Source organism: Micromys minutus (genome assembly GCF_963924665.1).
Source record: "Micromys minutus genome assembly, chromosome: 29".
Taxonomy (NCBI): domain Eukaryota; kingdom Metazoa; phylum Chordata; class Mammalia; order Rodentia; family Muridae; genus Micromys; species Micromys minutus.
In genome coordinates, this window is record NC_137964.1 from 26640158 (window position 1) to 26661879 (window position 21722).

Genomic DNA, 21722 nt, shown 5'->3' on the forward strand with positions numbered 1-21722 from the left:
CATGCGCTTTCGGCGGCCGCTACTGAACCTTGGCTGACCGTCTGGACGGAGCTCCTAGGAGCGTGCGCAGTCAGTGCAGAGCAGTCTGGGCTTCCTTTCTACTTTGACCCCTCTCTCCGTTTGTCCCTAGTTTCCCCACAGGGTTCACGGAGACTCTGAGGGTTGGAGGAGACACTGAGAGTTCCTGGGTCTTCGATCTCAGGGTTGTAACTTTATGCAGGTATGACGATGGGCTGGTAAGGAACACAGTGGCTTCACACATGTTCCACTGAAAGCCGGACACTGCGGGGCTGAGTGGGATGATGCCTTTGCAGACACAGAAAACAAACCCAGACTGGACAACCTTCGACACTCTTGCGATTCTGAGCAAGTTGTTGTGTAACCACTCGGCTGTGTGAAATGAAAGCTATGTGGAGACAGACACAATCTGGGAAGCCTATAATTTGGTTTTGCTTTCATTTTCATTTTTAAGATATACTTATTTATTTTATGTATATGAGTACACTGTAGCTGTCCTCAGACACACCCGAAGAGGGCATCGGATCCCATTACGAATGGTTGTGAGACACCATGTGGTTGCTGGGAATTGAACTCAGGACCTCTAGGAGAGCAGTCAGTGCTCTTAACAGCTAAGTCATCTCTCCAGCCCTCATTTTTATTTTTTGTTTGTTTTTGTTGTTGGGTTTTTTGTTTTTGTTTTGTTTTGTTTTTTGAGTCAGTTTTTGCATGTACTCCATGTCCTGGAACTCATTCTGTAGCCCGGGCTGGCCTCAAACTCAGAGATCTGCCTGCCTCTGCCTCCTGAGTTGTGGGATACAGCCCTGCCCCACCACCATCTGGCCATCTTTTAGTTGTTTTGAGACAGGGTCTGGTGTAACCCAAGATAGCTGGAACTCAAAACATTGGAGAAAAGATAAGCTGTGTTCTCTCTCTATTGGAAACAGATGTCCTTGAACTTCTGACCCTCCTGCCTCTTCCACCTCACCAGTGCTAGGGCTACAGGCTTCTGCTGAAGGCTTTGTGCTTCAGGAGATGTCAGGATAGAATGCACTGAGGAATGTACTTCAGTGGTAAAAAGCTTGGGGTATAGGCTCTGGGTTCAATGTCTTGTATACACACACAAGGAAGAAAGAAGAGAAACACAGGTAAATCAGTGCATACATGAAAACAAAACATGACATGACAGGATGCTATTCTGTATGTGCTATAGTATAAGAGGTGTGAGAGAGGCCATATACAAATTACACACCTGTAACAGGAACACACGATACTTAGAGATGTTTATGCTATTGCCTGTGCAGTATATCTCATGCCCTTTTAATGCCAGGGTTTCTCAACTTCTGCTCACATTTCACGTCCTGATAACCCTTTCAGGATGCATGTATGTGTGTCTGTGAGCCATAGATGTCAGGAGTACGCTCAACTGGTGGTGACCACCGAAAAATGTGCCCAGATAAAGCCACATGTCCTCTCTGCAGCTCAAATCACACACACCCCTGAGAATTACGGGCTTCTATGAAAATGCATAAGCCACCCACACAGTGTAGATTACCTGACCCTGTGTCAGATGTGTTTATGGTACTGAGGCACACCTCCAAGTTAAGTGTTAGATAACCTTAAATGGTGTGCCACATACTAACTTGATAGCTCTACATTCTTTACTTTAGGCAATGGTGACCGCATCCCCCTTTGTAATAGGTACTGTAATTTAATTGCCCCATTTTACTGAGGAGGAACCTGAGGCTCAGAGAGGAAAACATACCCTCATAGGTAGCAGAGTCAGATTTTGAAACCAGTCAACCCAGATCACTTATGTCTTCCCACGCCAGCTCTGTAATATAAAACTATTCGCCATGTGGATTGTTTATGAGATACAATGGAGGCAGGAAGTCTGCATTAGTCTAACCTCATTTCCGACTGACAAGGAGGAAACTAAGACACTTTGTGGTCTAGAGGATGCCAGTTCCAAGAAACTAGCATTGTTAATCAGGGATGGACAAGTTGTCACAGCTCTTGGTGGCTGTCAGCGACTCAAATGTGTCCCTAGCTCTTCCCTCCCTCCATCCCTCTCTCCCTTTTCTTGCTGGCTAGCCTGGGCTAGTCCAGCCTTCAAGGCTGCCCTGCCTCTGCCTCTCTTGTGCTAGGGATACAGTCCAGCATCCTCATGACTCCACGCTGTTTTCTGATCTATCCAGTTTACCCGTCCTTCAGGCCATTTACCCTGAGGAACTGCTCTGACTCTCACACCAAGCCCCAGGGGATGGCTGTCACTCAGTCCTTGCCTTATGGAGCTTAAAATAGGAGCAGATAGAACAATTAGTGTGGAGAGGGGTAAATATTCCACTACAGGTATGGGAAAGGAACATTGGGAGTGGGAGCCCACCACACACCTGCCACAGTCAGCTTAGAGAAAGAAAGCAAATCTACGGAGAAGGCAAGGCTGAGGTGTAAAAGTGAGTGGAAATTCACCAGCCAGATGAAGCAGGTGCCAAAGACCTGGAGAGAAGGGAGATGGAGTGCTTGCCTAGTGTGCACAAAGGCCAGAGTCCGATTCCCCAGGGATACACAACCCAGCAGTGGTAACATAAGCCTGTAATCTCTACCTCCACATTGGTTTGTTATCCCTCATAGACTTTGGCTTTGGCACAGAAGTAAAATAGAAAAAGGCTCAGCAGCCCTTGAAGTTTGGAGCTTGGGGTAGGGGTGGGGGGGTTGGTTTGTTTTTAACTACCAAATTCAGCCAAATTTTGATGAATAAGTACATCACGCCATTTTCAAGATTTACCGTTTAATAATCATTTGCTAGCTGGGTACAGTAGTATGTGTGCCGGCCATACCAGCTCAGTAGGGAGACTGAAACAGGAAGATTGCCTGCACCCAAGCACTTGAGACCAGCCTGGTCAGCAGAACGACACCCATCTCAAGAATAAAGAAAAAAGAAGAAAGGTTTCTTTTATAGGTCTTGGTTTTGTCCGCTTGTGAGTTTCTATTTCTGTTTGGGGTTTGTTTGTGCGTTTGAGATAGGGTCTCATTATGTATCCCTGGCTGGCCTGGAGATGCAGAGATCCCCCGCCTCTGTCTCCCTGGAGCTGAGATTATAGGTGTGGACCTGCAAGCCCCAATAAAAGCCTAATAATCTCATAGTTGATTAGGAAGGCCTCCAACGTTAGGAAACCAGGCCCTTGGTGTTCTAATGACAGGGTCTGGAGACAGTTTACCTCTTGTGCTCTGGACCCAATCAATGGATTGATCCCATGACAGGTTTGTAATGAGATACCTTTGTTGGGAGCTGGTGAATCCTGGGAGGTGGGGCCCAGCTAGAGGAAGCAAGTCACTGGTATATGTCCTGGTGTCTTGCTCTGGCCATTACCTGTGTTCCCTCTCTCTGCTCCCTGCTTGGCCATGAAGTACAAATCTCTTTTCTGTCATGGTGTTCTGGCCAAGTGCATGGAGCTGTGTAGCCATGAATTAAGCTCTCTGAAACTGTACCCCATGCAGCTCTGTCAGGGAGCCAGTCACAGCGATGAAAAAGGTGACTAACACACAGCTTCTTTAAGTTGCCTAGGCTAGCCCGAAACTTAGCAATCCTGCCCGAGTCATTAGACTACCACACACTGTTTCCAATGAAGGTTTTACATGGGGTTAAGGCGGGCTGCTGGTGCAGGACTTTAATCCTAGCACTCTGGGGGCAGAGGCAAACTGGTCTGAGTTTGAGGCTCTGTAGAGTGAGTTCCAAGATAGCCAAGGCTACATGGATAAACCTGTGTCAAAAAAAAAAAAAAAACCCTTGGAGTAAAATGGGGTTAAGATGTGGTCACATCTGTGGCTTTGAAGGATTCCTCCAGCTGGTAAGGGAGGAAGGTGGAAAGAAGAGTCGGGGAACCATCAGGGTTCCCGAAGAGATGTGGGCAGTGAGAGAAGAAGGCGGCAGATGGGGTTCTCAGGAGGAGGTGCAGGCAGGGCTGAGGCAGTGTTGGGATTGAGCAGAGTCGGGGCTCGAAACCCCTTTTCCGTGGTTACAGCAGTTGAGGGCTGAAGCCAGCTGTGGGTGGGCTTGAGTGTTCGTGGGGCATCAGATGGGGGCTGTGAGTGGCACCAAGCTCAGGGATACCCTAACCCTAACTTAACCCTAACCCAGGATAGAAGCTGTGACTCAAGCTGCCCTGAATCTTCTTCCCACGCAGCCTCTGTCTCACCATGTGCATAAGGAGGCTTTTCCAGCCATCCTCTCTCCACTGGGTACGGAGGACCACTGTCCTGAAGCATCCCCCGGGCAGGCATCAGGGATTCCTCCGCTGGACACATTCTGGAGGCCGAAGCTACAGAGCGGTCATCTTTGACATGGGAGGAGTTCTCGTGCCTTCTCCCGGGGCAGTGGCTGCAGGTGAGCTCCTTACCCTTTTTAACTTTTAGTGGAGCTAAGTGGGAGTGGGGAAGTAGAGACAGAGAGGCCCTAAGGGTCACATTCTCAGCCCCAGAGTTTGGGCAAATTATTCGGCGGCTCTGAGTCATGGTTGCTTGTCAGTAAATTAGGGCTAGTAATGGACCCTCCTTCCTGGAGATTCGAGGGAGAGCTAAATGAAATGGCCTACGGAAGGAAATACAGTAGATCAATTGGTAGCACGCAAGAAGCCCAGGGTTCAGTCCTTAGCACCTCATAAGCTAGGTGTGGTGTTTGGTAGGTTGGAGCTGGAGGATCAGGTATTCAGGATTATCCTCAGCTAAGCATCAAGTTCTAGGATAGCCCGAGCTAGATGAAATGTCTCTGAATAAACAGTAACACTAGGAAGGAACTTTGCCTTCTGCCCGGGTGTTACGGTAGGAGCTGTTACGTTCTGTTACGCCAGTGAACTGAAGCCTCCAAAACTGAGTCCAAGTACATCTTTCCTCCCTTAAAAACGACCAAACAATAATTAGCCAGAGAAAAAGTACAAAAACTGAAGTCCTCAGTCATGGCAGCTACAAACCTGAAGCTGTCCCAGCACACCCCAGAGCCAGCGCTCAAGCCTGCGTATGGTCTGGGGTTCTTGTCAAGCGCGATAGGACTTCACTGTGAGCTCATAGCTTAAGTCAAGGATTGGGTAGCATTTCCAAGAAAGAGGCAAAGGGCAAGGATCTTAGGTACTGAGGGCCATAAAGTCTCTGCCGAAAGTGCCTGAGTGCGGCCTATACAGAGTCAGAGCAGCCAGGGATGACGGTAAATGAAGGCATGGCGTGCAGTCTCCCAGGCACCAGTGGGACTTTCACGTGTCACAAGATACCGTTTTGTTTTGTTTTGTTTTGTTTTGTTTTTGTTGGGTTAGTTTTCAACTTCTTCAGAAGGTAAAGCCATTCTGACTCACAGGCCATGGGTTCACTCTCAGCACTGCAAGAAGACAGTGGGGAAATGCGGAAGAGACAGGGAGGAGCTGGAGGACACACAGCCTCTTCCCAGCTGTGTACCACATACCTGCCTGGATTCGAGAGCTCGGAAAGAAGTCCTCGCCCCTTCCCGTTGCCATGATAATCACCATGATGAAGGGCATCTTGGGAGGAAAGAGTTGTCTTTGAGTTCCACACCGTAGCTAGAGTCTCATGGAGGGAACCGAACCTGGGGACAGGAAAAGAAGCAGAGGCCACAGAGGACGGTTGGATTGCTCCCTCCCCATGGCTTGCCCACCCTGCTTTCTTAGATAGCCCAGGACCACCCCACAAATGGCACCACACACACAGACCAGACCCTCCCCATGGATCACTGGTTGAGAAATGCCCCACAGACTTGCCTACAGAACAGTGTGACAGAGGGGTTTTCTCACATGAGGTTCTCCCTTCTCAGATAACCCTAGCTTGTGTCAAATCGACAAAAACAAAACAAACAAACAAAACAAAAAAACTTAATCCAACACAACTCCCTAGTCTATCCCTAGTTAGTTAAAAGTTAACTAACTCGTGTAAGAAAAGAGAAGCAAATCCCAGCTAGGGCTGTAGCTCAGGGCACAGTCCTCCTGTTACTGCTAAGTGCCCAGTGTGCGCCCTGCACTGACTAGATCAGATGTTTTGTGTGCTCTGGTTGCCTCTTTCTATATGTCTGTAGGTCACTTAGATTTCTTTTTCTGTGAGTCTTCGGGTTTCTTGCTGAACTGCAGTGAGTGGCTTTTGTCAGCTGTATTAAGTATCTTTGATGGTTTATTAAGTATATTTGGATGGGAGATTTTCTCATTGTCTTCTCTATGTGCATTTGTGTGCGCCTGCCTGTGTTTAGGATGGGGTCGGTGCCTGTGGAAGCTGAAGTCAGGCCCATTCAAGAGCAGTAAACACTCTTAACTACCAAGCCATCTCTCCAGCTGCCCCCCCCCAGGCCCCCCCTTGTGTGCTTTGATTCTATTTATAATACTTTTGATGGTTCTTTATCTTTTCTTGTGAGGAAGGATCCATGCCAAGATTTGCATTTTTTAAAAGTAGCTCATTAGAGCCATCTGTTTCTTCCTTTATAGTTTTAGACTTTTGAGTCTTGGTTGAGAAATTCTTTTCTAGACGGATGGGGTGGTTCCGAATCTGTGATTCTAATACATGGGGATCTGAGGCAGGAGGATCACTGAGAGTTCCAAGGCAGCCTGGGCTGTGTACTGTGGTCCAGGTGAGCCAACCTCATTTATGGACTACTCAGTGTTGCAGTAACCTCTCCAACCCAAATAAGCCTGTGCGAAGAAAACACAACTCAATTAATATGAATACAGGCTGCGCACCTAGATTGGGCAGATCTACACTACACCACTCTGTTCCCCAGCTATGAGATCCCTTCTATCTGTGGTTTCTCCAGGCCACATGTTTCAGCTCCATCTTCCTTCCACCTCTTCTCCCTCAGTCCTCCCCTTCTCTCCTCCTTCTCTCTCAAACTTTTCAGCTCCACCTTCCCTTCCCCTTCCCTATCACAGGCTCTAGCCTTTATTTTGAAATGGGGAGAAGGTTCCCTAGAAGTCACCTGAGTAGTGAATCACTTCTTGTCCTAGGCAGCTCCTCTTGGGGAAGCAAAATTAGCATCAAAATACAAACAGCACCAGGGCTAAAAGAACAGGATTGCAAGGCTGGGGAGAGAGCTCAGTAGGGAAGTGCATGAAGAACTCACTGCTGTGTCTCAGGGTCCTGTAAAAAACGCTGACTGTGGTGGCTGTGCCTATAAGCCCAGCACTGGTTACGTGGAGGCCCAAGGATTCCTGGGACTGGATGGCCAGCCATTAGATGGATGAGTGGGCTCCATTATTGAGGGCACCTGTCTTAAAAGAGATGGATGGCATTCCTAAGGATGACAACAGAGGTCATCCTCTTGCCTTTGAATGTGTGTGCATGTGCTCGAATGAGTGTGTAGACATTTTTTTTTTTTTTTTAATCTTACCTGGTAGGTGATTCTGGCAACTTTTCCTTTTCATGGCAGTAGGATCTAGGCCTTGTTTGTGCTAAGCACACAGTCTGCTGGAGCTCTCTCCCCTCTGCCACTCCTCTTCCCCTCCCCCACAAGCTTTCCTACACTTCCGTGTCAGTGGGTGTAGGTTTACTCCAAGGTCTGGCAGGCTTTTCCTCCAAGGACCATGTCAGTTTTATGAGCTGCATCATCTCTGCCACAAACAGGTTTCTGAGTTAGTCACCTTGATGGTTGTTGTGACAATATAGGCGTGGCGGGCGTTCTAGAAACACTTAACAGGTCGGAGGTTAGGGTGTGCTTCTGGTAGCGTGCTTGCCTTGTGGTCAATGCCAGTGCTGAAGAAACAAAACCCAAGAACCCAGAGAGACTGATGGGGCCCCTGAGACATAATCATAACTGACGTAGCAAACCCTCTCTATCCATACAGATTCACCTTTCAAACCTTTTCATTTTTTCTTTTTTAAGATTTATATATTTCATTCATTTCATGGGTACACTGCTGTGTCTTCAGACACACCAGAAGAGGGCATCGGATCCCATTACAGATGGTTGTGAGCCACCATGTGAACTCAGGACCTCTGGAAGAGCAGTCAGTGTTCCTAACCGCTGAGCCATCTCTCCAGCAATCAAACCTTTTCTTTACGGGCTGCTCTGCACACACAGCCTTGTACGGAACCTTCCCTTCCTTTGTGAATATATCTGGGAGAAATTCCTGGAGGTGAAATTCTGACATCAGGCCTACATGGGAGATTTTTGACAGAAACTGCCAAACGGCTCGCCACAAACGCTGTCCTTGTTTATATCCAAGAACAGAACACGAGGGTGCCAGTTTCCTTCCAAGCTTGCCAACTCTGGGGCGAGCAGAAAGGCTGTGCTCTTCAGAGCGCTTGGAGGCTAAGGAAGCCTTGCTTTTAAGGTGCTTGCCATTCTCCATGTGTGTACGCTGCCTTGACAGTGGTCGTTCTGAAGACCTCGACTGCTTCTCTCTTTATTCCTTTCCGTGACGCCAGTCTCAAGACACAGGTTCCACTTTCTCAGAAAAAGTGTTTCAAAACAGAAGATCCGGGCTGGAGAGATTGTTTACCGTTAAGCTTGCCTTCGGAGCACCTGAGTTTGGTTCCCCCACCCCATGGCTCACAACCGCCTGTAACTCCAACTTCAGAGGAGCTGCTGTCCTCTTCTGTGTCTCTACAGGCAACTCAAGTGATGGCAAAACTGGACCCTCAGTATCCCTGCTCCCTGTCTGGGTCATCTCTCCCCAGTGTGAGAATACAGACTTCCCTGGAGCATACACAGCCACCACAGTGATGTCACAGGACCAGGGGCTGTCACTCCAAGCTCCCCAAGCCCCAGCCATGTGGTGCCGTCCCTTATCCTGTGTGTGTGTTGTGTCCTACAGGATGGGAGGTGCAGAACCATGTCCCTTCTGGAACTATAGTGAAGGCTTTGATCAGCGGTGGCGACAGTGGACCCTGGATGACATTTATGAAAGGGAAGATGACAACTGAGCACTTCTTGGAAGAATTCGGGAGACTGTGCTCTGAAATCGTGAGTGATGGATACTTCTCTTTTTGTTTCTCCCCTTTTTCCTTGTTCAGGGGAGGGGTGCTGACACAGGTATGTAGCCCACAGCAGCCTTGAACTCCCCCTGTGTTCCAGGATGAGCTCAAACTGCTGATCCTCCTGCATCAGCCTCTGAGGTGCTTGGGTTACAGCCATGAGTCTAGTGTTCTCAGTTTTCTCTTGGCCTCAAGTATGCTTCCAGTCAGCCATAACATGGATTTAAATGAACGGAAACGAAAACCTCACAGCCTGTCTTCGTTTTGAAGTTCTTCCGTCCATGCCTAGGCATTCGGCATTGAGTCCGTGTGTGAATAAGCAACTCTGCTCTTGACTGTAACCCACAGCAGACACCGGAACACGAGCCATCAGCCTAATGGTTTTGGGCCAAAGCTTATTAAATCAATAAACAGTGACCATTTTCTCTGCACCGTGCACGACTTCTCTGACCTTCAAAGCTCCTTTCAAATACAATTTAAAACACATCAATAAACTCCATGGAAGGACAGTATGGTGCTGGACACTGGCGAAAGTATCTTTTATGCTGTTGAGTTAGGACGCTTAAAGCTTCTACAATGGGGCAAGTACGACCACTCAGCCAGTTAAGATGCTGGCCACCAAGCCTGGTGACCTAAAGGTCACTTCTCAGGGTCTAAATGAATATAAATAAAAATGTACTTTTTAACATGCTAAAGACAGCAGCAAGCCTTGAAACTGTGCCAGCTGGTCAAAGCTCAGAGGGGACCCTGGGGTCCTGCAGTAGAGACACCTGTTGCTTGAGTTTGCATGTACAGGAAGCATGTGGTGGGCTTCTAGGGAGAGAAATGGGGACTGTTCCTGGGCCTGGTTTCTCTTTAGGACAGTACGCTCTCTCTTGATGGTGATGGTTGTACAACTTTGTGGGTATTGAAAACCATTATTTGGGTCTGGTGGTTCATCTTCCCAACACTCAGGAGGCTGAGGTAGGAGGATTAAACCAAATAAGACAACACAGCTGAGGTAGTGTGCACCTTTACTCTGGGCACTGGGGAGGCAAGGGCAGGCAGCCTCCATGCGTGCCAGGCCAGACAGGGCTTTAGAGGGAGACCCCATCTGAAAGCCACAGAAACAAAACATGGAAGAGATGTTGACCTGCACACCCTATTTAGGCAGACTGCCTGATATTAGTTACATTTCTGTGTAAATTATTACAAAACCTACCTAGGCCGAGAAGCTGTGTCAAGTTGACACAAAACCAGCCAGTACAAGCCCAGAGTAGAGCAAAGAACTCTTGTGACCAGAATGGGGACCCGTCTCTGGCTATTTCAACCACTCTAACTCTTAATTCTAAATCAAGGAATTTGTTTTTGTTTTTAATTTTTGAAGCAGAGTTTGAGAAGGGGTCTGTACTGGCTGGTTCTGTGTCAACTTGACACAGCTGGGGTTATCACAGAGAAAGGAGCCTCGGCTAAGGAAATGCCTCCTTGAGATCCAGCTGTAAGGCATTTTCTCAACTAGTGATCAAGTGGGAGGGCCCAGCCCATTGTGGGTGGTGCCATCCCTGATCTGGTAGACCTAGGTTCTATAAGAAAGCAGGCTGAGCAAGCCAGGGGAAGCAAGCCAGTAAGTGACATCCCTCCATGGCCTCTGCATCAGCTCCTGCATCCTGACCTACTTGGGTTTCAGTTCTGACTTCCTTTGGTGATGAACATGGAAGTGTAAGCTGAATAAACCTTTTCCTCACCAACTTGCAACATGGTCATGATGCTTTGTGCAGGAATAGAAACCCTGACTAAGACAGGGTCTCTCTGGTGCCCTGGCTAACATCAAAGCTCAGATCTTCCTCCTTCACTTCCCAGGGTTGGAATTAAAACCCAGCCCCTAAATGAGTTTTTAAAGGCTTCTGTACACCCAGAAGGTGATATTTACCGGTTGTCCTGGTTACTGTGAAGGCCGAGGCAGGGGAATCACTTGAGCACAGGCACTGGGGGCTTGTCTGCTTGGTATACTAAGAACTCCTCTCAAAATACCAGTGTAGACTCTGATCATCAAGCCTGTGCTGGGCTCTCACATTCAGGCAGCAGAGGATGCTGGGAATGGACTTCCCCCTAAGGCCTTGAGGGACCACACTAATGACCATACTAATTCCTTTACCGTTCACAGGCAAAGACTTCAGTGCCTGTGAGCTCCTTTTTCTCCCTGTTGACCAGTGAGCAAGTGGTAAAGCAGTTCCCAGTGATGTCACGGGCCATCTCTCAGATCAGAGCACAGGGCCTTCAGACTGCACTCCTGACCAATAATTTTTGTCTTCCCAATGGGAAAAGCTTTTTGCCCCTGGACCGGAAGCAGTTTGATGTGGTGAGTATAAGGTGGTGATGGATGTGCTGGAGATGCTCTGAGTGCAGCTCCAAGAGCTGCCTGATGGCAGTCTCCAGGAAGTGGGTTTTTATTTATATGTCTGACTGTCTGTCTGTCTGTCTGTTTTCAAGTCAGAGTTTCTCTGTATAGCCCTGACTGTCCTGGAACTTATTCTGTAGACCAGGCTGACCTTGAACTCACTGAGACTGACCTGCCTCTGTCTCTCCCATGCTGGGATTAAAGACCTGGCCTTAGTTTAGTTTTTTCTTTTTCTTTTTAAACGGGGTCTTATAATATAGTCCTGGCAACCTGGGACTGACTATGCCAACCAAAACGACCTGGAAATCACAAAGGCCCACCTATTCTTGCCTCCCAAATACTGGGACTAAAGGCATGCACTGCCACACCCAGCAAAATGGGCCCTCAAATCATAATTGTGCTTTAGGCTGGAGAGATAACCCAGAGCTCCAAAGCATTAGCTGCTCTTCCAGAGGTCCTGAGTTCAATTCCCTACAACCACATACATGGTAGCTCACAACCATCTGTAATGGAATCTGAGTCTCTCTTCTGGTGTGCATTAAAACAGAGCACTTGGGCTGGCGAGATGGCTCAGTGGTTAAGAGTACTGACTGCTCTACCAGAGGTCCTGAGTTCAATTCCCAGCAACCACATGGTGGCTCACAACCAACTAATGAGATCTGATGCCCTCTTCCCGTGCACATAAAGACAGCTACAGTGTACTTATATACATAAAATAAATAATTCTAAAAATAAGAGCACTCATATACGTAAAATATATAAATTAATCTTCTTAAATTTATTATATTTATATGAGTATATAGCAGAAGAGGGCATTGGATCTCATTACAGGTGGTTGTGAGCCACCATGTGGTTGCTGGGATTTGAACTCAGAACCTCTGGAAGAGCAGTCAGTGCTCTTAACCAGTGAGCCATCTCTCCAGACCTAAATAAATCTTTTTTAAAAACCATAATTGTGCCAAGTATTGATGAGGTGGAGACCCCTTTATGCTTCTCACTGAAACCCTCACCTACACTCTTACATTTTGTGTGGATTCTGACTCTCTTCACTGTTTGTCTAAGGCCAGCTCCAGACCAGGGCCATCCCATAATACTTCACTGCTTCTTTGTGAGATGGCTCCCTGGGTGAAGGTACTTGCCACAAAGCCTGAAGACCTGAGTCCTTCCTGTCATTCCCACAGCATAATGGGCGTTTGTGAGTGCCCGGCTCGTTTCCTGGGGGTTGACACTAAGTGTGGGCCCTTAGGTTTTATCCTGAAATTTTCTAATCCCTCATTTTAAAAAGGTAACATCCTTCTAAATAATGCTTCCTGTTACAGGGAGTAACCCCACACCATCTTTCTTTCAAAACCTGTGCCAGTGTGCTTGTGGGAGCCTGCACCTTTAAAGCCACCCTCTCTCTCCAGGTGGTCGAGTCCTGTCTGGAAGGTGTCTGTAAGCCTGATCCCAGGATATTCCAGCTGTGTCTGCAGCGGCTGAGCCTGCAGCCCTCAGAGGCCATTTTTCTTGATGATCTGGGAGCAAATCTAAAAGTGGCTGCCAGCCTGGGCATTCACACCATTAAGGTAATCTTGGATGTCTCCTGAACCACCTTACTAGTTAACACAAGTATGTCTAATATCTCTTCTTGTTTGTGCCCGCAGCTTTCCTTGGTGTCTCTCTGGGAATAGTCCCCCTGCTTTTGACTTAACTATGAAATCTGTCACAAGCCGCTCATAGCTGCAGTCTGAGAACTGACCTCGGGTTTCTGGGCTGGTCCCTCTAAGGCAGCCTTTTTCTCAACCTGTGGGTCACAACCCCTCTGTCAGCCTGTGGGAGGTATAGCAGACATCTGTATGTCAGATATTTATATTATGTTTATAACAGTAGCAAAACTGCAGCTCTAAAGTAGCAACAAATATACTTTCATGGCGGTGGTGGGGGGGTGGGGTCCGCCACAACATGGGGGACTGCAGTCTAGGACCTGAGCCTGAGAGAGTCGAGAACCCTCAGGTGTGGCCCTCTTGGACACAGGGTGAGGGCCAGGCTGATGGGCACGAGTTGGGTTTTGTTTGTTTGTTTGTTTTTGTTTTTTCCTGAAACCAGGTTGACAGTCCTGAGACAGCAGTGAAGGAACTGGAAGCTCTTCTGGGTTTCCCATTGCACATGGGTGCTCCCAACACTCGTCCTGTGAGGAAGACCATGGAGATTCCACAAGATGCCTTGCTGAAGTACCTGAAGGGACTGCTGGGGACCCACTGCACCGGTAGGGAAGGTTTCCTGCAGTGTGGTTGCCCATTCCCAACCCTGCTGTAATATGCAGATGCTGTTCCAGATTCATGAGAGCACAACCTCCCCTCACCCCAGCGCTCCATCTTAGAGTTTTGGTGGGGCAGCCTTTGCCCGACATTAGCCACCGAGGAGGAGGGATCTTGGAGAGACAGCATGTGCAGTGAGCAATGCTGACTTTTTGGAGATAATAGTCAGTTTTGAGACAGCGACCATCTTTATGTTACACAACTTTGGAGACTGGGAAGCGAGCTCAGTATTTATCACTTGCCGAGTAGTGAAGCCCCGGTTCTTCTGTCCCCAGCACCAGAGAAAGAAAATGTGTGATTTGCAGTGGCAAGGGACTCCTCTTCCAAGACCCTCTTGTTTTCTCCACTCTACCCTCTGAAACAGCTATCTTGGAGCTTCTGAAATCTTTGTTGGTGACAGTCCCCTCCCCCAACTTGGTCCTCTACAAGACTCTCATCTACGGTTCCACAGCGCGCTATTTCCTAGCCATAGATTTCTCGGCAGGGCACCCACAGAGCCGAAGGTCCCTCTCGGCCAGGCCAGCCAATGTCCAGCTCCATGCCCACTGGCTCTCCTGCCAAGTGAAACACATCTTACCATGTAACTGAGGGTTAATGAGGTCTGCCTCTCCCAGGAGCCACAGCACTTAGCCTAGAGGCTGGAAAAGTGTGTCCTGTGCAGGTGGCTTTGGCTCTGCCTAGCTCCTGTCAGCTGTCATGCCTGTGTCGGGCATGGTTTGGTGGAGCTGCACAGACACGTTTTTGATCTCAGGCTTAGGACGTTCCATGGGGCCAGATGTGCTGCCACAGCTGTTAGGACTGAGAAACAGAACCCACATGCCTGTGTTCACAGGGCTGGCAAGGAGATACACATCCAAACAGAGAGGAGGTGACCATTGTGTTAAGAAAGTGGCCTTTGAGTCTGTGACTGCATGTGGGTCTGAGTATGTGCATCTGGACTTGGTTGTACCCTGGGAAGGCCGTGTCTCTTGCTCAGGATCTTTCAGGAGGACATCATACCTGCCAGAAGCACACCTCCCTGGGAAGAAGGGCTCCCTTCTGAGTGCTCTGTCCTTGTCAAACTTGCAGGCCCTATGGAGCTTCTTCAGTTTGATCACGGACAGTCAAACCCAACCTACTACATCAGGCTGGCTGACCGTCAGCTGGTTCTGAGGAAGAAACCCCCAGGGACCCTCCTTCCCTCTGCCCATGCCATAGAAAGGGAGTTCAGGTAAGTTTCTGGGGGGGAGGGGTGCAGAGAGTGGTTGTCTAGCTGGTGTCCCCAACACACAAGCACCACACTGAACTGTCAAGTCAGCTTCCGTAGGACTGCCCTGAAGTCCCTCCCTTCTTTAAAAAATAAGATTTCATATTTAATTATGTGTGTGCATATATGTGCACGTGTCTCTCAGTGTGTGTGTATGTATGTGTGCATGTACACTTGCACATAAGTGTGGGTGATCATGGGGGCTAAAGAGTGTTTAGTCCCCTTGGTCTGGAGTTAGAGGCTGTTGTGAACTGTCGTGTGGGTGTTGGGAGTGGTACACGTTCTTTTTATTTTATGTGTATTAATGTTTTTCCTGCATGTATGTATGTACATTTATCACATGTCCATGGAAGTTAGATGTTGGCTCCCCTGGAACTGGAGTTAAAGATAGTCATAAGCCACCATGTGGTTGCTTCGAAATTAGCCCCAGGTCCTCTGCAAAAGCAACCAGTGCTCTTAACTACTGAGCCATCTCTTCAGCCTCCCTCAAACATTGCTCATTTTCTGAGACAGTTTATCCCTGACTGACTGGCTGTATAGACCAGGCTGGCCTTGAACTCACAGAGAGTAACCTGCCCCGGCCTCTAAGGGCCAGGACTAATGACATGCGCCACTTCGCCCTGCTGCCCTCAAGTTCTTAGAGCTGTAATTGCCAGTCTCCATCAGATGAGAACATGTTGCCTACGTGTGTTCTGGTTTTGGTTTGATAAGTAAGTGTCACTGTGTTGCCCAGGCTGCTCTCTAATTCCTAGATTCAAATGATCCTCCTGCCTCAGCCTCCCAGGTACCCAAGTTTTTCTTTCTCTCCCACCCCTCCCCTTTTTGAGACAGTCTCATGTAGTCTGTGCTGGCCTCAGACATACCCAAGGATGACCGTGAACTCCTGATTCTCTCGCCTGAGCCTTACCAGTGGGATTGGAAGTCACTCCTACTCTTTTTTACATCATTATTTGAAATTAATTATTTTTATGCAGGGTGAGCATAAGTGTGTGCGTGTTTGTGTGTGTCCACGTAGGGGTTAGAGGTTCAACTTTGGGTATGGGTCCTTGGTGCCAACTTTGGGTATGGTCATTTGATTTTTGACATGATCCCACCCTGGGGTCTGGCTCTCTGACTAGGCTAAGGTGACTGGCCAGTCCCCGGGATCCACCTGTCTCCACCCCCTGGCTCTAGGATTACCAGCACACACCACTGTGCTGGGCCTTTTATGTGGTGCCGGGAATTGAACTCCGGGTGCTGAGGATTGTGTGGCAGCCATGGTACTGACTGGGCTACTGGACTAACTTCCAGCTCTTTAAAAAAGAGGGGTGTGTGTGTGTGTATGTGTGTATTTCTGGGATAGGATGGCTCGGTGGGCAAAGGCACTTGTTGCATAAGCCAGTGATCTAAGCTCATTCCCTGAAACCCACACAAAGATGGAAAGAGAGCTTCCTCTCCACAGCACTGTCCTCTGACCTGCACATGCATGCTGTGACACTGTGTTCCACACAGTACATACACATGTCACAATAATAGATTATTGTAAATGTTCTTACCCTGAACTCTCACAGCCATGGTCTCTCCAGCTTGCTCAGGTAAAGGCCTAAACCTGTGATCTTTTGGCCTAAGCTTCCGTGGTAGCTGGGATTCCAGTTCTACGCCACCAGGACAGTCTGAATGTACCTAACAGAATTCTAGCTCCAGATCTCTTACATAGGAGGGACAGAGCCCTTAGAAGGCAAGCTGGCATCTCTCCCGGAAGTCTCTTTCCCTCCTTCTATTGCACTGTGTGCACTGTGTGACCAAGGGGAAGCGAGGTGTCCTGGCCTCTCTTGTTCTGTCTCTTCCACCTTTGGATGCTGGGTTACAGGCGCACACCTGGGCTTGGTGTAATCTTCCTCCCTCTCTCCTTCCTTCTGTCTGCCACACTGGGGATGGAGTATGCCTAGGCCTGTGTATGCTGCTAGGCCAGCCTGCTACCACTGAAGCCTCCTGCTATATGCCCACCCCCAACATACTATTCTTAATTCAATTTTATTGCATGTGCTATGTGTTTGTGTGTGTGTATGGCACGTGCACATGTGTACTGGCTGTGTGTGTATGTGGAGGCCTCCACCAGTCTCCACCTTTATGGCTTTTTTTTTTTTTTTTCTGTGTACAGTGTTTTCCCTGCTGTCTGTGTTTACTAGACGCACACAGTGCTGGCAAAGGCCAGAAGAAGGTGTTGGAACCCCTGGAACTAGAGTTTCAAAAGCAGGTGCTGGGAACCAAATCTGAGTCCTCTGCAAAAACAACAGCGTGCTCGTAGCTGCAGAGCCACCTGCCGTTTTCTGAGACAGGGTCTCACTGTGTGGCCCTGGCTGTCCTGGAACTCACTCTATAGATCAGGCTGGCCTGGAAGAGTGCTGGGGTCACTGGTGTGCCTCGCCGTGTTTTGGCTTATACACCTTTATGTCTTTCTGTAAAGAGCTCTTGTTGAGCTTCAAGCTGTGCCAGCCAGGGAGTTGAGCAATCTGCTTTCTTCACCCTAACCGTACCCCTCGGCTGGCATTAGAGGCCCTGGCTACCTTGCTCAGCTTTCTCCATGGGGCTAAGGATCTAAGCACAGGTCTCTTTCTCGGTGCCGCAGACACTTTACCAATGGAACCATTTCCCACCCTGAGAATGTACTATTTTTTTAAGTCAGAAAGGCAATTTGAAGAAAGTCTTATCGATTTGGCCTACAGTGATGAGTTTTTATTTGTCCTGGCAGGATCATGAAAGCCCTTGGGAACGCAGGCGTCCCTGTCCCCACTGTTTTTGACCTTTGTGAAGACTCAAGGTAAGGATCTGTGTATTTTGTCATTGTGTCCTCAGGCTACAGGTCTGGGAAAAAGGCTCATTAGCTAACACTGTAGCTGTCCAGCCCCCAGAACCACTTTTTAGAGCAGTAAAAACTGTCTAGTCATGACTAATGGATAGCTAATCTCCCAAACACCATAAGGTGGTACCTGTTTCTTCAGAGCCTTTAAGTAATGGTACGTTACTTACATTTACTCACATTTAATGGTACATTAAATAATTAAGAACAAGGAGGGATGTTGAATGGCTAGCCCAGGACCTCTGTGTATTCTCTTTTTTAAAAAACTGAGGTAAGTTTAACAGATAAAAGCATGGGCTGGAGAGATGGCTTAGTTGCTAAGAACACTGACTGCTCTTCCAGAGGTCCTGAGTTCAATTCCCAGTAACCACATGGCACACCATTTGTAATGGGATCTGATGCCCTCTTCAGGTGTGTCTGAAGACAGCTACAGCGTACTTATATAATAAGTAAATAAATTTTTTAAAGAAGCAATAGAAACCACCTATCCGTCCAGCTCCAGGTTACTCCACACCCTGTCTGGCTTCCACTGGCATCTGGTGCAGAGACACAATTCAGGCAAAACAGCCAATCACAGAAAATAAAGTGAAAGGGGAAGAGACACCAGGGGCTGGAGAGGTAGCTCCGTGGGACCAAGCTCTTGCTGTACAAGCATGAGGACCAGAGTTCAAATCCCACATAAAAGCTGGGTGGGTACTGAGAGTTCCTGCCATCCCAGCACTGCTGCCGCAAGGGGGGAGGCGGACAGGAGAGGCCTGAAGCCTGAGGGCCTACTAGCCTGCTGCTGCACACACTTGGGAAATGAGAAGCCACCTCAGACAGGGTGGGAGGTAAGCTGACACCTGAGGCTGCCCTCTGACCCCCACACCTGCACAGAGTGCCACGTATGCCTTCACCTTTGCTCACACACATTCATATGGCACAGGCCTGTAATTCCAGCACTCCAGAGGCTGAGGCAGGAGGATCTAGAGTTCAAAGATAAGCCACTGCTATGTAATGAGACCCTGGGTCAAAAGAGCCCAGTGAAAGGTGGAAACCTTCAGACAGGCGTCTTAGTAAGTCTCCTTGGCAGGTACAGCCAGTCATGGGCAGAAGTGAGACTTCAGGCTACTTCTAGACTCCAGACCTGCTCCTCTCTCAGTGATTTGGTTTTATAATTCTCACACTTAAACCTCTTCAGTGGCTTCTGTATAGGGGCCAAAGAGAAGTGAGCGCCTGCTGGCTGGCTGCATGCGTAGGTGGGTGTGTAGAGGGGCGTTGGGCACCTCAGTTCTCTGCACAAAGGAGAGGAAAGGAGCTCTGTTTCCTCTCTCCTAAATTCTCCTCCCAGAAACTGAGGGGGTCCCATGGCTGACAGCTCCCTTGGTGCTCACCCCAACCTGTGTCCCTGCCAGCATCATCGGCACCCCCTTCTACTTGATGGAGTACTGCCCGGGCATCATCTACAAAGACCCCTCCCTGCCAGGCTTGGAGCCCTGCCAGCGGGAAGCCATATATACTGCCATGAACCAAGTCCTGTGCAGAATTCACAGTGTGGACCTGCAGGCCACGGGCCTGGATAGCTTCGGGAAGCAAGGTGGGCAGGGGCAGCCCGCCCTTCACCGACAGTTCCTCTCCCAAGGCAAAGCTGTGCTTTCGGGGTCCGGGAGGTTAGGGGTGCTGACACACAGCCCTGCCCACGTTCTAAACCTGGGCCAATCATAACTTGTTCTACTCACTGCTCATTTCGTCCTTGGATAGGACATCACGGGTTAATTGAAGACTCCGTTCTCAGCGCTTTTTGTCAGTAAATGGCTTAATCCTCGATTTCTTTCCAGTGCTGATCCACCACCACCTTCTTTTCTTCCTTTTTTTTTTTTTTTTTTTTTTTTTTTTTTTTTTTTTTTTAATTTTGCTGGAGCTGGGTGGTGATGGTTTAACAACTTTGATCCCAACACTCAGGAGGCAGAGGCAGGCAGATCTCTGAGTTTGAGGCCAGCCTGATCTACAGAGTGAGTTCCAAGACAGCCAAGACTACACAGAAGCCCTGTCTTGAAAAACCAAAGAAACAAACGAATGTTGCTGAGGATGGCTTTGAACTCCTATCCCGCTGCTTCTGCTTCACAAGTGCTGGGGTCACAGATGTGCCACCACACTTGGCCTTTCCCCCCCTAGACAGTGTTTCTCAGTGTAGCCTGGCTGTCCTGGAACTTACTTTGTAGACAAGGCTGGCCTTGAACTCACAGAGATCCACCTGCCTCTGCCTCCCGAGTGCTGGGATTAAAGGAATGCCCACTGCTGGCTATAGTTGGCCTCTTTTTTTAAAAAAAGAAAAAAAATTTTGCTATGTCAGGGGGTCTCAGTATATTGCCAAGCTGGCCTTGAACTTGGAGATCTGCCTGCCTCTGCCTCTCTTATTAAAAGGGTTAAAAGAGTGTGCCACCATGCCAGGCTCAGCTTTATTTTATCCTCCCTTCATCTCTGAGAGGAGCCTTTCGAGAGGAGAAAAGGAAAACCCAGAACGGTTAGGCAAGTACCAGCCACCCCAGAGGTAGAATGTGGCAGAGCTGGATTCCACCTGCTGGACTCCGTGCTCTTAGCCGAAGCTCTTATACTTAACAAAGAAGACCCCCCCCCCCCAAGCTGTGAGAAAGCTCACAAACCCTCAGAGAGGATTAGGGGTCTGGCTTGAAGCTTCCTTGTGGAAGAATAATGCCTGCACCATTCTGAACCGGCTGAGGCAAAGTAACTGGTGGCTTCCATGTTGGCAGGAACCTCTCGTAGGAATTGTCTCTGTCACAAGAACGTATTCAGACACACAGCATTAGCACAGAGCTGCTGATGTCTTCACGGCTCTGGCCAACTTGCCAAACATCTAATGTTGTTGGAGTAGCATCCTGTGTCCTGACCCTCTTTCCCTCAGGGGACTATATTCCTCGCCAGGTGCAAACCTGGACCAAGCAGTACCGAGCCGCGGAAACCAGCAGCATACCAGCAATGGAGAGGCTGATCCAGTGGCTGCCTCTGCACCTTCCCAAGCAACAGAGAACCACGGTGGTGCACGGTGACTTCAGGTAGACGGAGATGCCAGGGGGCTGAGCATCCCATGTGGGAAGAGCAAGTCTTTGTCCATGCTGCAGATGGGAATCATCCCTTAGGAGATGGAACATCATTCCTGGTCACTAAATATCACCAGCAGCCCCTCTCCTAAGTTGTGACCAAGTTGTGCAGACATTGTCTCATCTGCCTGCAGGGAGAAGGCACCACACTGGGTGGGGAAACAGCTATTGAGACCAGGTAGAACCACAGTATTCCCACCTCCTGTGGGGTCAGCCTTGGATGTTGACCCTGTGCTGAGTGCATGAAGGCAGTCAGGGAGTAGATGGGGTTTCCTGGAGTGTGCGCTGACTCTAGGGCCCCGCCTTCATCAGTGTGCCTTCTATCCTACTGGGGTCCAGCCGACTTCCCATGGCTCCCCTGGACTCTGTCCTTGTGGCACTTGGGGAACATTTTACCATTTCCTGCTTCCCGCTGCTCCTGCAGGTCTGCCTTTGAGCCATACTTGTTATTCAGGCCCCACCCCATTTGATAATTTTCTCACCTGTCCTTCATAAGTTTGACTATCCTCTACCTAGGACTTTAGAACAACCCCACCCCCACCTCCCTCATGGGTGGGAAAGAGTAGCTAAAAGGTCAGCACTGGCCACCACTACAACATGGGCTTTGTCTTTGCTACTCCACAAGTATCCACAAATGTGAGTAAGTACAAGAGCAGGCAGGGAACAGCCAGCAGCGATCCAAAGGCCTGTCCATGGTAGGGAAGCCCCTGACATGATTGGATAAAGCTCCCCTTAGAAGTAACATTTGCCATCCAAGAAGGATGCATCCGCAGCTGCATGGTAGAGGCGTCTTCTAAAACTGCTGGATCTGGGAACCAGCCACAAAAGCAGACAAAGGGAGCCTGCCACAACCTTCCAGTCCCCTCCAGTGCAGCCTGGCACCTTTGCATGGCAAAGATGCCAGCAC

General features: G+C 48.9%; 1 protein-coding gene across 1 annotated transcript in view; it reads left to right on the forward strand.

The window, feature by feature from the left end:
* Positions 1-34: 34 nt before the first annotated feature.
* Positions 35-21722, forward strand: part of ACAD10 (acyl-CoA dehydrogenase family member 10) — a 37423-nt gene continuing 15735 nt past the window's right edge. The window contains exons 1-10 of the mRNA XM_080940400.1: positions 35-220; positions 4185-4384; positions 8799-8947; positions 11102-11296; positions 12742-12900; positions 13421-13580; positions 14701-14842; positions 17610-17678; positions 19112-19293; positions 20620-20770. Of these exons, the coding sequence (XP_080796526.1) occupies positions 4198-4384; positions 8799-8947; positions 11102-11296; positions 12742-12900; positions 13421-13580; positions 14701-14842; positions 17610-17678; positions 19112-19293; positions 20620-20770 (1394 nt within the window). The 5' untranslated portion in view covers positions 35-220; positions 4185-4197. The remainder of the gene's footprint in view (positions 221-4184; positions 4385-8798; positions 8948-11101; positions 11297-12741; positions 12901-13420; positions 13581-14700; positions 14843-17609; positions 17679-19111; positions 19294-20619; positions 20771-21722) is intronic.